Genomic DNA, 15,658 nt, shown 5'->3' with positions numbered 1-15,658 from the left:
CTTCAAAATCGAGAGATAACGCATCACAAACAATAAACAGGCATGGAAATAAGACATTTGGAGAAAATCACATTTTATTACTTATTTCTTAAACATCAGTCCTTTCCCCTCATGGCAACAATATACACAGTGTCCCATAGTGCAGTTCAACTTAATTAACAAGTAATTCCCTTACATATCCATTGGCAAAACAAACAAACCTAAACACACCCATTTAATAAATCTCTAACAACTAGGAAAAACTGACCAGAACAATGTGATTCCATACTTGAGAACAGTCTCACTTCTCAGTATAAAACATTAATGTGTGTTGCTACTTGTCAAATAGAGTAATTAACAGACAGGGACACATCAGTGGTAAAAGGGGAAAGTAAAAGGCTCTTTATTTTCTTCCGGGGGGGCGGGGGTGGGGGGGGGGTCAATAGTTCCACCGATATGCGAGGACTGGAAGAAATGATCAACAATAATCCAAGAAGGGACAACCTATCAATTCAACAATATAAAATTAAGAGAAAAAAATAACCAATAAAATTCACATAATTATTATCATCATTATGAAAATATCATTTGACTTAAACAGTGTTCCATGTCATACAATGGCCTTGAGTAATATACGTGGATATTATATCTACAGTATAGTTTACATTCCATCATTGAGACTTCACAGTTCTCACGTAATGGTGTATAGCCAAACGCATAGCAAAACATAGGTACCATTTTTCCCTTAACATAAATTGTCATTTGAAATTCCCAGTAATCATATTTAATATTGAGCCAATTGAGAACAAGTAAACTTGAATTGTCAACAGATTGTAAACTAAGCTAATGTTTAAACAGTTTAATACTCCAGAGTTTAAGCGAAGCTGTAGCAATTCACTCAATCACGAGTCTATACATCACCACAAAAAGCAAGCTCATGTTTGTCGTTCACTTATGTTCTAATAGATTTTTATAGCCATTTCTGCACAAAAAAACTGACATTTAAAAGAGGGTTGACAAACTGCGATATGTTGGTCTCTGTCCTTTAAGGCTAAACTGATATCACTTTTGTCATTGGGACCGATGTGCAATACTGAGATTATATAAATGCACTCATGAGTTTGTCAGTTCACCGCATATCCCCGACCCTGATAATATTGGAAAACCAAGCCATATAGAGTGCCCTCTGTGATTACTGGGACGGTGAAGCATTTTTTTCTTCTTTTGGCTCTATACTCCAAACGTTTGGATTTGAAATTGAACAGTGACCTTCAAGTGCAGACTGTCATCTTTAATTTGAGGGTATTTTCATCCATATCGGCTAAAGCGTTTATAAATTACAGCACTTTTTGTACATAGTCCCCCCCATTTTAGGGGAGCAAAAGTATTGGGACAAATTCACTTAATGTGTATTAAAGTAGTAAAAAGTATTTGGTCCCAGCTTGTAACACTACAAATTTGTTGGATGCATTTGCTGTTTGTTTTGGTTGCGTTTCAGATTATTTTATATATTTTATTTTTAACAGAAATTAAATGGTAAATAATGTATTGTGTCATTTTGGAATGTTTCTAAACACTTCTGCATTCATGTGGAGACTACTATGATTATGAATAATCCCGTATGAATCGCTAATAATTATGAGTAAGGACATTAGACACACAATATCATACCCCCCCCTCGAAAATACTAACCTCCCCTGTTATTGTAATGGTGAGAGGTTAGCATGTGTTGGTATGATATTTGTGCATCTAACTTTCTCACTCACGATTCATTCAGGATTATCCATATAAAAGTGCCTCCAAAATGGCACAATACATTATTTACTATTCATTTCTATTGGGCACAAAATAATCTGAAACAACCAAAACAAACAGAAAATGCATCCAACAAATGTGTAGAGTCACAAACTTGATGTAGTCATTGCGTGCTATGAATATGAGACCACATACTTTTTACTACTTTAATACACATTTAAGTGAATTCGCCTCAATACTTTTGGTCCCCTAAAATGGGGAGGACTACTATGTACAAAAAGTGCTGTAATTTCTAAATGGTTCACCCAATATGGATGAAAATAACTTCAAATTAAAGCTGTCAGTCTGCACTATAAACTTCAGCCACGATTTCAAAAGAAGCCAAAAGAAGAAAAAAATGCTTCACTGTCCGAATAATTATGGACGACACTGTACTACTGTATATTATTTAAGATTGAAAATCTCTCTGATATATCTCATAAACCCACAAATTTGCAAACTTCACATATCGTCAACAACTCTGGCATGTACTGTATCGATTTTCCTATGGCATTCAAACTGAAAACATGTTTAAAATTAGGAAATTATTGTAAAAAATATATATGTTTCAGTCAAATGTCCTGCGATGAGACAGAAGACTGAGAAGAATGGAACAATGCGCTAAAACACCATCATTTTCTCTATAAAATGATATCATCAAGATTGTTGTTTCCTTTTTATATTTTACAAGAAGAATCTTCAGTCCAGCAGCGACGATATGTAAACAACACTCAGAGGGCGGAGTTGTAGCGTTGGGATGGGATTGGGCGAGGATGTCACACACTTAGTAGGTGGATTCCGTAGGTCAGCTGACAGCTGTAGACTAGGGGGTCCTCAACTGCGACAGAAAGATGTGGAATTGATGTATTTTACACTTGCTAATTAGTAACTTGTATTGTAAAAAATGTGTTTGAGGCCAGCTAAGGTAGAGAAAGACCAAAGCAGACCAAGCTAGCTACATAGCTCCAGGATGAAGCAGGTTGGGTGGACTAAGCGCACCTACAGTCACCTACCTTGACTAGCTAGGGATGATCAAGGCTAAACCAGAACAAAGGCAGACCAAACTAAGCACATTAGCAGGCTAGCAGCTACATGGTGCAGGCGGAGCGGATCAAGTTAGAGATACAGGACAGGGACCAGGTAGGGATAGCAGGGCCAAAGCAGAACCAATCTAGCTACATAGCTCCAGAATGACTGGATAAAGCAGACCAGGCCAGCACAGGGCTATAATCCCACCTCTAGTCAACTTATTTGGCCGGCACAGTGGGTGAGCCGGAGCGGTGGAAGTGGATGTTCTGCCACTTGGCGTCACGGCGGTGCCAGATGCGGGTCTCCTCCGACTGCATGGTGCGTGGCATGCCGCTGGCGTCCATGTACTGGGTGAGGCGGATGTAAGCGATGCACGCCGCATCGTCGCCGATCAGGTGCACGTGGGGGTTGAGCAGGATGGTGTGGACGGGCCCTTGCTTGCCCCTGGACAGAGCTGGATGACAGAGGCGGATTGGAGGGAAATGAATAAAATCAGTACACAGTCAAGGTAATTAATGCTTCTACAGTCATTGGTGCATAATGGAATGCAGGGGCTCTACCGTTCTCAAAGTAGAATCTGTGGAAGTCGGTTCCCTCCACTAGGTTTCCCAAAGCCTCTGGCTCAAAGGATGTAAGCCCGGGATCACAGATCTTCCTGTGAGACAGAAGTGGAACACAAACAATTACATTTTCAAAATGGTGCAGTGTTGGCATATGGATAAATATCTAGATTGTAGGGCCTCTGTATGCGATCGCTGTTGTAGATCACTGTAGATAAAATCCAAGATCACTAACGTGTAGGCTTCAAAGTCTCCATTGTTGATGGCCTCAATCAGCTGCTCAGTCACTTTGATGATCTCCTGCTTACGAGCTGAGAGGGGGAGCAAGAGAAAAAAAAATACATTTCCACAGGTTGCCACAAACCTAACAGGGAACTGTCCCACAACCATAGGCGATTCAAGTAACACACCTCTGATGTGTTAAGTAATCAAGGGAGTAAATTAATCCCTTTAGAGCAGTTTGAGGGATTTACATTAACCAAAGATGCACCATTGAGAGCATCCTGTCGGGCTGTATGACCGCCTGGTACGGCAACTTCTCCGCCCACAACCGTAAGGCTCTCCAGAGGGTAGTGATGTCTGCCCAACGCATCACCGGGGGCAAACTACCTGCCCTCCAGGACACCTACACCACCCGATGTCACAGGAAGGCCAAAAGGATCATCAAGGACATCAACCACCTGAGCCACAGCCTGTTCACCCCGCTATCATCCAGAAGGCGAGGTCAGTACAGGTCCATCAAAGCTGGGACCGAGAGTCTGAAAAACAGTTTCTATCTCAAGGCCACCAGTCTGTTAAATAGCCATCACTAGCTGGTCTCCACCCAGTACCCTGCCCTGAACTTAGTCACTGTCATTAGCCAGCAACCACCTGGTTACTCAACCCTGCACCTTAAAAGGCTGCTTCCATATGTACATAGTGTAGACATGGAATCACTGGTCACTTTAATAGTGTTTACATACTATTTTACGCATTTAATATGTAAACTCAGCATAAAAAGAAAAATATTTGTATGAACATAAGATTCAACAACAGACATAAACTGAACAAGTTCCACAGACATGTGACTAACAGAAATGGAATAATGTCCCTGAACAAAGGGGGGGGGGGGGTCAAAATCAAAAGTAACAGTCGGTATTTGGTGTTGCCACCAGCTGCATTAAGTACTGCAGTGCATCTCCTCCTCATGGACTGCAACAGATTTGCCAGTTCTTGCTGTGAGATGTTACCCCACTCTTCCTCCAAGGCACCTGCAAGTTCCTGGACATTTCTAGGGGGGAATAGGATGACGCAGATGCTAAGCTACAGGAATGTATTGCTAGCACAGACTAGAATGTGTTCCGGGATTCTTCCGATGGCATTGAGGAGTACACCACATCAGTCACTGGCTTCATCAATAAGTGCATCGTTGACGTGGTCCCCACAGTGACCGTACGTACATACACCAACCAGAAGCCATGGATTACAGGCAGCATCCGCACTGAACTAAAGGGTAGAGCTGCTGCTTTTAAGGAGCGGAACTCTAACCCGGACGCTTATAAGAAATCCTGCTATGCCCTCCGACGAACCATCAAACAGGCAAAGCATCAATACAGGACTAAGATTGAATCGTACTACACCGGCTCCGACGCTCGTCGGATGTGGCAGAGCTTGCAAACAATTACGGACTACAAAGGGAAGCACAGCCGTGAGCTGACCAGTGACACGAGCTTACCATACGAGCTAAACTCCTATGCTCGCTTTGAGGCAAGCAACACTGAAGCATACATGAGAGCATCAGCTGTTCCGGACAACTGTGTGATCATGCTCTCCGTAGCCGATGTGAGTAAGACCTTTAAACCGGTCAACATTCACAACAGTTTCTACCCCCAAGCCATTAGACTCCTGAACAGCTAATCAAATGGCTACACGGACTATTTTCATTGTCGTCGCCCCCACCCACATTTTTACGTTGCTGCTACTCTCTGTTTATTATCCATGCATAGTCACTTTACCTCTTCCTACATGTACATATTACCTCAATTACCTCGACTAACCTGTGCCCCCACACATTGACTCTGTACCGGTACCTCCTGTATATAGCCTCACTACTGTTATTTTATTGTTGCTCCTTATTTATTTTTTACTTCAGTTTATTTTAGTAAATACTTTAACACTTATTTTTCTTAACCTCTCTAGGGTAGGGGGCAGTATTTTCACATCCGGATAAAAAACGTACCCGATTTAATCTGGTTATTACTACTGCCCAGAAACTAGAATATGCATATAATTGTTTGATTTGGATAGAAAACACCCTAAAGTTTCTAAAACTGTTTGAATGGTGTCTGTGAGTATAACAAAACTCATATGGCAGGCAAAAACCTGAGAAGATTCTGTACAGGAAGTGCCCTCTCTGACCATTTCTTGGCCTTCTACACTCTCTTTATTGAAAACAAAGGATCTCTGCTGTAACATGACACTTTGTAAGGCTCCCATAGGCTCTCAGAAGGCGCCAGAACGTAAAATGATGACTCTGCTGTCCCAGGCTGAAAAACAGTAGCGCATTTGGATAGTGGTCGATCTGAGAACAATGAGACGGGGGCGCGTGTGCACGAGACGACTCCATTTTCAACTTTGAGTCTTTGAATGAAAACAGGGTTTCCCGGTCGGAATATTATCGCTATTTTACGAGAAAAATCGCATAAAAATAGATTTTAAACAGCGTTTGACATGCTTCGAAGTACGGTAATGGAATATTTTGAATTTTTTTGTCACGATACGCGTCCGCGCGTCACCGTTCGGATAGTGTCTTGAACGCAAGAACAAAACAGAATATTTGAACATAACTATGGATTATTTTGAACCAAAACAACATTTGTGGATGAAGTAGAAGTCCTGGGAGTGCATTCTGACGAAGAACAGCAAAGGTAATCCAATTTTCCTTATAGTAAATCTGAGTTTGAGTGCCAAACTTGGTGGGTGTCAAAATAGCTAGCCCGTGATGGCGAGCTATCTACTCAGAATATTGCAAAATGTGCTTTTGCCGAAAAGCTATTTTAAAATCGGACACCGCTATTGCATAAAGGAGTTCTGTATCTATAATTCTTAAAATAATTTATGTTTTTTGTGAACGTTTATCGTGAGTAATTTAGTAAATTCACCGGAAGTTTGCGGTGGGTATGCTAGTTCTGAACGTCACATGCTAATGTAAAAAGCTGGTTTTTGATATAAATAAAAAAAAACATGCATGTATTGTATAACATAATGTCCTAGGAGTGTCATCTGATGAAGATCATCAAAGGTTAGTGCTGCATTTAGCTGTGGTTTTGGTTTTTGTGACATTATATGCTAGCTTGAAAAATGGGTGTCTGATTATTTCTGGCTGGGTACTCTGCTGACATAATCTAATGTTTTGCTTTCGTTGTAAAGCCTTTTTGAAATCGGACAGTGTGGTTAGATTAACGAGAGTCTTGTCTTTAAAATGGTGTAAAATAGTCATATGTTTGAGAAATTGAAGTAATAGCATTTCTAAGGTATTTGAATATCGCGCCACGGGATTCCACTGGCTGTTGAGTAGGTGGGACGATTTCGTCCCACATATTAACTGCATTGTTGGTTAAGGCCTTGTAAGTAAGCATTTCACTGTAAGGTTGTATTTGGCGCATGTGACAAATAAAGTTTTATTTCACTACACCCACAATAACATCTGCTAAATACAGTGTATGTGACCAATACGATTTGATTTGAAGTAGTGGTGACAATATGACCCACAACACAGTCAATAGGTTCAGGGGCCAAGGTTCACCACTTCCACACACACCTCCACACACAGGGGAGAGTGTGTGTTTCAACAACATTTCCACAGATAACTTGCGAGGTCATGACCTCGCATGTTAAGTGTTAATGGATGTAAAGAAAAACAAAGCAAAGGTTTTGTGGTTAAGCAAATCTGTTATTTGAGGTAGATGTGAATTGACTGTTAGTACTCCTTTTTTTGTGTAACATGCACTTAAACGTAGAGAATTAAAGTCCCAGGAATGAGAAAAAGATCAACGGTATCTCTTAAACGCTTTACCTTTGACACTTTTGTCCCCTCTGACACTTCCAATCGGCGTGACTGACAGAACACAAAGGATGCAAATTACTAACAGTTCCCCTCAGGTTCTGTGTACTTCTCAGAACGTTGTTCACCAATGTGAGGAAGACTGCAGTGGAAAAACAACAACACTCCAGTTGGGTCTTACATTAGCCACCAGTGATTGGCTACTAGTCGGGCAGTTAGTCTGATACAGCCCCGTCCAACACGTACAAACCTTGCCCTCTAGCAGTCTGTTTGCTAAGAAATAAAACTCCTCCATGAGTGGAAAGCTTAAAGGAGAATTCCACCCCAAAACTATCTTTTGGTATTTGTTTCATTAGTCCATTGTTGATACAGTCGCAAAATGTTTTGCATGTCAGCAATCACGTTTTCAAGATATATAACGTTCAAAATACAGAAATACAGCCGGTATGTCCCCCTGACAACACCCAATAGCGCACGGAGTGAAAACAAAGCTGTTTTTGCCTGTCAGTTATTTTCTAATCAGAAATAGATCAATGGCTTTCTCAGAAACTAAGAAATGGGACTCTGCAAACAAAATAGAATTTTGCTTTGTTGACAAATGATCTTCTTTTAGGAAACATTAGTACTCTTTAATATGTCGCTTGCCATGAGGGACTGTATATTGAGGTGCACACACATTAGTTTTCATCCTGACGGATAAAGCAGCAATAAGATGAGAAACTGATCCTCGGTTTTGACAGGAGAGAAACAGAGCGTGGAGCTTTTTCCTCCGTCTAGAGGATCTTTGTTTTAACCGCCTGCCTCTTGTCTCAGCCTGACGAGAATGAAAGGTTCCTCGTTCGAGGAAACGGCACACGGTCTACAGCTGGGGAAGCGAGACAGTTTGAATAGCCCAGATCACTCTGATTCTACCGAAGGGAAGTCTAATTCTTTTCTACACAAAATGCAATCCACTTATCAAAATGTGCTGTCAATGTAGAGACCAATGGTCAATGAAACCATTCCTTTCCTGGAAGTCTTCAGTGCTGTCTGTGCAAAGAAAAAGCCTCTTTCAAAACTAGTCCTTAAAGTGTACTCCTTTAGACTGTTCACTGTCAACCCTGGAGCTGACGACTCTACGTACGTATCAACACTGCAGTAATACTTTTTTTTTCTATGCTCAACCTAGATGTAATACATTGTAAATGCATTACTGTATACATTTCCAAAGACTGTTATAAGAAGACAGTGATGATGAGCACAGTACTGATGATCTGGCCACCCCTGGTTAGACTGACTACTCCAATGGCAGACCATGAACTCCAGAGGGCAGCAGAGTACACGCATACTGGATGCCTGTATGGGAGACAAGCGCTGCTTTGCGCCACTGAAGCAGAGTGCAACATCGGGCCAACCTACAACGTGCAACCTCAGTACTTTTTAGGACCCTTCTTTCACAGGGCTCCATGACAAACAGTAACAGGGTGTGTGCCTTTGTTTAGTCTTTGATATCTAGTGCCATGTACAATGAGGGAATTATTTGCATGTATTTTCACTCACCACGTGCACCAAATGATCCTAAAAGTCATATCCTAAACAAATGTGGACTTCAAATGAGGCATATCTGATAGTGGTCAACAGGATATGGAGGGACGTTCAGGGAAAGTGGGGCACAGAGGATAGTAGGTTTTGGGGGGAAATTGTTTAAGTTTGTGCCCTCTCCCTCACTCTGGGCAAACTTACACTGCATGTCGCTGGGGCCCGGGCTAGGCAGGGGCCCAAGGGGGTGCCGAGGCTGAGGCCCCTGAGTGTGGGTGTGGTAGGGCCCACAGTGGGCGGCAGGGTGGACGGAGAATAAGACCACAAAGAAGGAGGTGAAGAGGAGGAGCAGGTAGCAGGCGACCAGGGCCCTGAGGACATAGTGGCACAACTCCTCCCAACTGGGCCAAACACTGGGAGAATACCAGCAGGAGGAAGATGAGGAAGAGAAGGAGGAGTGGTACGAGCCTGAGTGCTCCCGCCAAAAGCAAGGGGAACTTGGGGAGGAGGGACGGGAGACTTGGGCAAGGGTGTCAGGGTGACAAGGGTTATTGGTATGAGTGGTGGGTGGATGGATGGATGGAGGTGAGGGATTGAAAACAAAAATGTGAAATGGAGAAAAGAAATGAAAGGTTGAGTGAATGAAGGATGAGTGACATTGCCTTGTTCTCAGTGGGAGCTCTGGAAACAAAATGCTGAGGAGGAAAGGCATGAAAAATGTTAATAAAAAAAAACAGATGAAAAATGTATGCTGGGATGGTTGTAACGCCTCCTCTTTCTGGCAAGTGTTGATGTTACAGGGTGAGTGACACTTGGGTACTGATAGGTTCCTGTGTGTTGGGTTGGTGCTTCAGAATGTGTTGTGGCCAGAAACATTGTTTTGTTTATTCGGAACATTAGAAAATACAGGGCGAGACTATGCAAAAACCCACATCCTCTAGTCTTCCAACTCCTACACACGCACAACGTCATGGAACGACTGCGTCAAACTGGGAAATGCAATGCCTTCATCTTTCAAACAAAGAAAAACAAAGGGAATATGAAAATGACGAGTCTCTAAAACAACAGCAGCAACACAGACACGTTTGGTGGAGCAAACAGCAATGAGACATGTCACATTGCATAAAGCCAGAACCCATCAGGAATCACCCGTCATGGAATGCAAACGTTGACAGAAAGCAACTCTCAAATGCAATGAAACATAATTTTCTCTCCACACAAACTGCCATAGCTAGGAGTCCTAGGATCTAGGAATGACTGTTCAAAGCAGTCGTGGATTGTCCTTATTAAAATTCAAAGCAGGTAGCTCATGAGATTGACTAATGAAATTGCATCCCTGTCTGAGGCCTTTTGAAGGCGGAGTGTAGAATGAGGAGATTAATTATTGTGATTGGGGTCATCGTCACGCTCCCCAGATGTCACAATGTCATACAAGGAAATCCCCGATCACACTTGTAGGCCATGTCATAGCGACTTTAGCTAGCTAAGCTCGTGCGCAGAAACACGCAAAACGGGTCTAACGGTGGTCTCGCGCCGAACTGCGCACGTGGAGGCCGTCAAATCAAAGGTTGGAGTAATAACATGTTCGACTACTTAAGACATTGGCTCCAATCTAGGTCGTGCCTTCAGATTTCGAGAAAATGAACAACGATGGAAGAATATTTCACATCTCTCATTGACTTCTCTAACCCCAAACCCCAGCCTGGTCTGCTTCGCAAGCGTTCCCGGTGGTCTCGCAATGTTGCGCCTCTGGGTTTCGAAAAAAAAAACTCAGCAAAACCATCTATTTGAAGAGGGAGGTGAACAAATGCTACTAATGACTATCTGTGTAATGGTGGAGCTCATGCACACACTGTTCTGGCTCAGTGGACCAGCAGGGCAACAGCGAAATGGGAAATCATGCAAGGCCAGTAGCAGATTCAGCTCCCTAAACGACTGTACACAGTGTCCACACCTCCCCCATGGCATCTCTTTGTAGACTCAGCCGTCTCTCATTGTGTTAGTTCCCACTACCCACTGTAGACACAGTTCCAAATCACTAATGAGTCACTAACTAGCGCAGCAGAGTGGGTGTAAAATGCACCACTGACAATCAAAGTTGGGCCACAATTCACCCATTGTTCTTCCAATACCATTGGGCCAGTAACCGAAAGGTAGCTGGTTCGAATCCCAGAGCCAACGAGGTGAAACATCTGTCGATGTGCCCTTGAGCAAGGCACTTAACCCTAATTGCTCCTTTAAGTTGCTCTGGATAAGAGCGTTTGCTAAATGACTCAAATGTTAAACAAATACCGTGAAAACAGAAGGACTACATCAATTGAACTTTCATAAAAAGAAAATGCACGGTTAGACAGATGACATCATTCTCAGAACTGACAGTGTAAGTAAAGTCTTGCAGCTAAAATGTATTGATATAGAAAGACATTATAGCGTTACAAGTTTGGAGGATGGAAATGCATGATCAGATGATAGACAGATAGGGGGCCTCCCCCGAGTGGCACAGCAGTCTAAGGCACTGCATCACAGTGCTTGAGGCGTCACTACAGACTCGGGTTTGATCCCAGGCTGTGTCACAACCGGCTGTGATCTGGAGTCCCATAAGGTGGCGCGCAATTGGCCCAGCGTTGTCCGGGTTAGGGGAGGGTTTGGCCGGGGGGCCTTTACTTGGCTCATTGTGCTCTAGCGACTCCTTGTGGTAGGCCAGGCGCCTGCAGGCTGACTGCGGTCATCAGTTGAACAGTGTTTCCTCGTCCTCCGACACATTAGTGTGGCTGGCTTCCGGGTTAAGCGGGCGGGTATTAAGAAGCGCATTTTGGCAGGTCATGTTTCGGAGGACGCATGGCTCGACCTTCGCCTCTCCCGAGCCCGTTGCGGGAGTTGCAGTGATGAGATAAGATTGTAATTGGATTGCAATTGGATATTACGAAATTGGGCAGAAAAAGGGGTAAAATAAATAAATAAAAGATGGACAGATGAAGTGGATTAATTAAGCATATTAAATGAAAAAGCAGAATGGATGCCTGGATAAACACATGCTTACCTGATGAATTCATACAAACAAAATTATACAAAGAAAAACAGGCATTTTAATAGCATACATATTGATGCAAAATCAGTAGGACAAAAATACATGACAACACTTCAGTGCTGTGAGAATAACACATTCCCTTTCACTTAGACTGAGCAGAGTCAACATAGAGCTACTTGCCTAATACAGGTGTGTGCTCCTACCTTTCACGTCCTCATCCTCCATGGTGGTGTTTGCACTCTCACTGGACTCCTGTTGGACAAGAACAAACAGCTAAGAACAATGAACACCTGTCGGCTGTTGAAACTGTATAAAGCGTGAGCAAAAGAGAAGTGATGCATTGTCAGATGAGTAAAATAGTTTGGGCAAAGGAACTGATTATCTTCGGAACCGCTGAGAGAACAGATTTGGATAACTTAACATACTCTTTTGGGCTATAATCACACAAACAAAAATATCATCATAGACATTGGGTCGACGTCTCACTTTGGTCACACACAGGTACAAGCTGTAGAGCCTAGTTTTTTACTATGTAATTTTAACAGCAAGCCACTAGCAGTACTACTCCAACACTCAGATAGTGAAAAACCGGATGCACATCTTCACGCACAAAGCGTTACAACAACAACAAATCTAAAGGAGACATAGCCTGGATCCACATTCGTCAAAGCGGATCGCATTCGAGCTCGTCGGGGCATGGACTCTACAAGGTGTCGAATGTGTTTCACAGGGATGCTGGCCCATGTTGACTACAATGCTTCCTAAAGTTGTATCAAGTCGGCTGGATGTCCTTTGGGTGGTGGACCATTCTTGATACACACGGGAAACTGTTGAGTGTGAAAAGCCCAGCAGCGTTGCAGTTCTTGACACAAACCTTTTCACCTGGCTCCTACTACCATACCTGGTTCAAAGGCACTTACATGTTTTGTCTTGGCCCTTCACCCTCTGAATGGCACACATACACCATGTCACAATTGTCTCAAAGCTTAAAAATCCTTCTTAAGGTGTTCTTAATGTTTTATATACTCTGTGTATAAATACAGCATGCACATTTGTTTAACATAAGATAAAACATATTGACAAAGTCCTAAGTCCGGTGTCCGTGTGAAGCGCAAATGAAACAAACATTTAGGACATACACCAAGGCACCATGCATGCAACGTTATACAAGGCTTTGTAAGAAACACAAACTAAAACCAACTAGCTTATCACTCTGCTAACTAGAGCACAACAGCAAACACCTACACGTTTGGCACTACTGTTCCATTTACTCACTACTTTGTTTCCATCAGTTGGGTTGTGGATGACAGTGGTTTGAGGCTCCTGATTCACAGAGAGGAGGAGGAAGAGGGTGAAGAATGGGTTAAATAGACAGGAAATTGGTGCGGTAAATAGTTAATAGAAAAAAAAGACCAAAGGAACCTCGGAGAAGGCAAGTTTGGGGGTAAAATCAAGGACAAATGACGCACCACTGAGGCTATAGCTAAGGGCTTTTAATGCAGTATGCCCAACTTTTTCCATTAAAACGAGAGATCTTTGAGTAGTCAACTTGGTGCAATTGAAAGGCATCAGAAGACAAGGTTATGATATTCATTTTTCAAACAGACACACAACAACCAAGACAGGATGGGAGTGCTGTGCAGTAGGAAGCATGCTAGTCACCAGGCCCTTCCTGGATATAAACTACAGGAAGGTATTTCACGTGTGTACAGCCAAAGCAAGGCGTGTAGTTGACCCTTAGAGCTGACTCCAGGTAGTGTGTGTGTGTGTGTGTGTGTGTGATGAGTGAACATGCCACATTTCTCACATCTAGAAATACATAACCGCCTCACTTTAGAAGTAGTGTAATAGCCATTGTTAAAAAGCCATGAGGTTATTACCATGTTATTATATACGTAATAGGATGGAAAAACAAAGCTAATATTTTGGATGTATTTACAAATGGTGACATTATACTAGGGATGCATCTACGGTTCTGCCTGGGGCTGGTTAAATACAGTACAGGCCTCTTGGCTGACCTGACATGTCTAACATGCGTAGATTAAACTGCGGTAAGTCTGAGTCGATTCCCTCTGGGCAGTGCCGACAGGTGGGCTGTCATAAAGGCGTGCCATGACACGGTCACGTTGAAGCTCATGTGTGGTGACAGGGTGACACGGACGGCACTAGCGGAGTAATCTCAGGATGCGTTTCACTGCTAGTGTGTGAAATCTATTTTAGGAAGCACGCATGCAGTGTCTCAACCAGCACGTCTCATTGGTTTCCTTGGTAACTTGGGGGAAAGCTTAAGTGGAGTGAAAGTAAAAACATGAACTACGGGATGTACAGTTGTTCACACACACAGAAGCAAAAAGTGCACATGCCAACTGCAATGTCTACTGGTCCACAGTAAAAGTAAATGTCTGTGTATGATAAAAAAAATTAAATGTGCTAGCCTATATAAAGAAAACAAAAATTCAATATTAAAAAGAGGCATCACTGGGAGCCTAACAAAGACAGACGTTGTTAGAGTGAGGTGAGCAGCCCGAGCATGGAGGATGAGACAGACAGGCAGGCAGACGTGCAGAAAGACAGAGAGTGTACCAGAGTGGGGGGCTCTTTGGGGCTGGTGACTACATTGGTCTTGTTGTTGATCTACAAGGTAAGTGGACAGAGACGGAGACAAGAAACAGCGATTGATATCAGGAAGAAGAACCAGTGGTCCAAGCAGGGAGAGAGACAGGAGAGGTGTCAGGAATACACAGCTGCAGGAGTGAAAATGTCAGGAGTTAATGAGCAAATACTCTGCGGGGTATAAAGTTTAGTGAGAGAAAATAAGTTCATGAGACAAATCTGTTGGTTCCAAGCCTGTAGCAATACATCATTATTCTGGAGGATTATACGCAGAATAAACATGCAAAGGAGTTCCTCGCTGAAACAGAACTTTGTAAACATGAACTTGAAAGCATTCGGCTGTTCCACTCTACTGCTTTCAGGAAGCCTAAACTGCCACTATTAACGTTGTTTATGGAGGGCTTAAATCAAACAAATTAGTGCCACTGTGACTCTAAACTAGAGATGAGAAATAAAAAATTCAGTAGTAATGCAATTATCCAATGCTGTTCAAATTTAAAGTCAAACGACGTTGTGACATCCCAATAGTTTCTGGTTTTACTGTTAGCATGAACATCATCGTCTGCATCGGAAGCACGTCAGGGGGAAAAAAATTAAGGTCAAAAGTGTTATACTATTCCTTTGTGAACTGCATGCCCTGATTTTGGAGCCCAGTCATTGGGCATCCAAGCTATGTAAAATGATTTTTTTCAAGTACTAGGTAATATGGGGCAACTGGAATGCACCTGATCATAGAACTAGGTTCTCCACAGGGAGATATGGGGAGCTAGCCATGAAACTCAAACTACACATCAAGAGGCTTATACAACGGGTTGCCCATTAAACCAAGATACTAGACAATTATCCTAGGCCAGGGAGCCAGCACTAGGGTGTTCTATAATCAACCACATAACTGGCAACCTGTGGTAGATGCAAGGTTGGATAAAAAAAGTAGGGACAGGCATATCAGCAATATTGGCATTGGCTCGGTCTCAGACAGAACACAAAAGAGAACAAGACAAACTGGGTCCAATATCACAATATCTCAACCCCAAAACAAGAGTCAAGACCCTAGACCTAACAGTACACTCTTTGAGAAAGGGTATTTTATAACAA

General features: G+C 42.7%; 1 protein-coding gene across 12 annotated transcripts in view; it reads right to left on the bottom strand.

Annotated features, from left to right (window-relative positions):
- Positions 1–56: 56 nt before the first annotated feature.
- LOC106577507 (calcium/calmodulin-dependent protein kinase type II delta chain) overlaps positions 57–15,658 on the bottom strand; it is a 131,489-nt gene continuing 115,887 nt past the window's right edge. For 4 of the 12 annotated variants that reach the window (XM_014155587.3, XM_014155589.3, XM_014155586.3 and 1 more), the window contains exons 14-20: positions 14,534–14,584; positions 13,226–13,273; positions 12,154–12,202; positions 3,598–3,673; positions 3,363–3,457; positions 3,010–3,256; positions 57–2,611 (exon numbers count right to left, since the gene is read on the bottom strand). In XM_014155587.3, coding sequence (XP_014011062.1) covers positions 3,021–3,256; positions 3,363–3,457; positions 3,598–3,673; positions 12,154–12,202; positions 13,226–13,273; positions 14,534–14,584 — 555 coding nt within the window. In that variant the 3' untranslated portion in view covers positions 57–2,611; positions 3,010–3,020. The remainder of the gene's footprint in view (positions 2,612–3,009; positions 3,257–3,362; positions 3,458–3,597; positions 3,674–12,153; positions 12,203–13,225; positions 13,274–14,533; positions 14,585–15,658) is intronic. The other 8 variants (XM_045701306.2, XM_014155591.3, XM_014155592.3 and 5 more) reach the window with 2 other exon arrangements.

The sequence above is a fragment of the Salmo salar genome, chromosome 18 (genome assembly GCF_965601325.2).
Source record: "Salmo salar chromosome 18, fSalSal1, whole genome shotgun sequence".
NCBI classification, from domain to species: Eukaryota; Metazoa; Chordata; class Actinopteri; order Salmoniformes; family Salmonidae; genus Salmo; species Salmo salar.
This window is presented reverse-complemented; position numbering and strand designations above follow the sequence as displayed.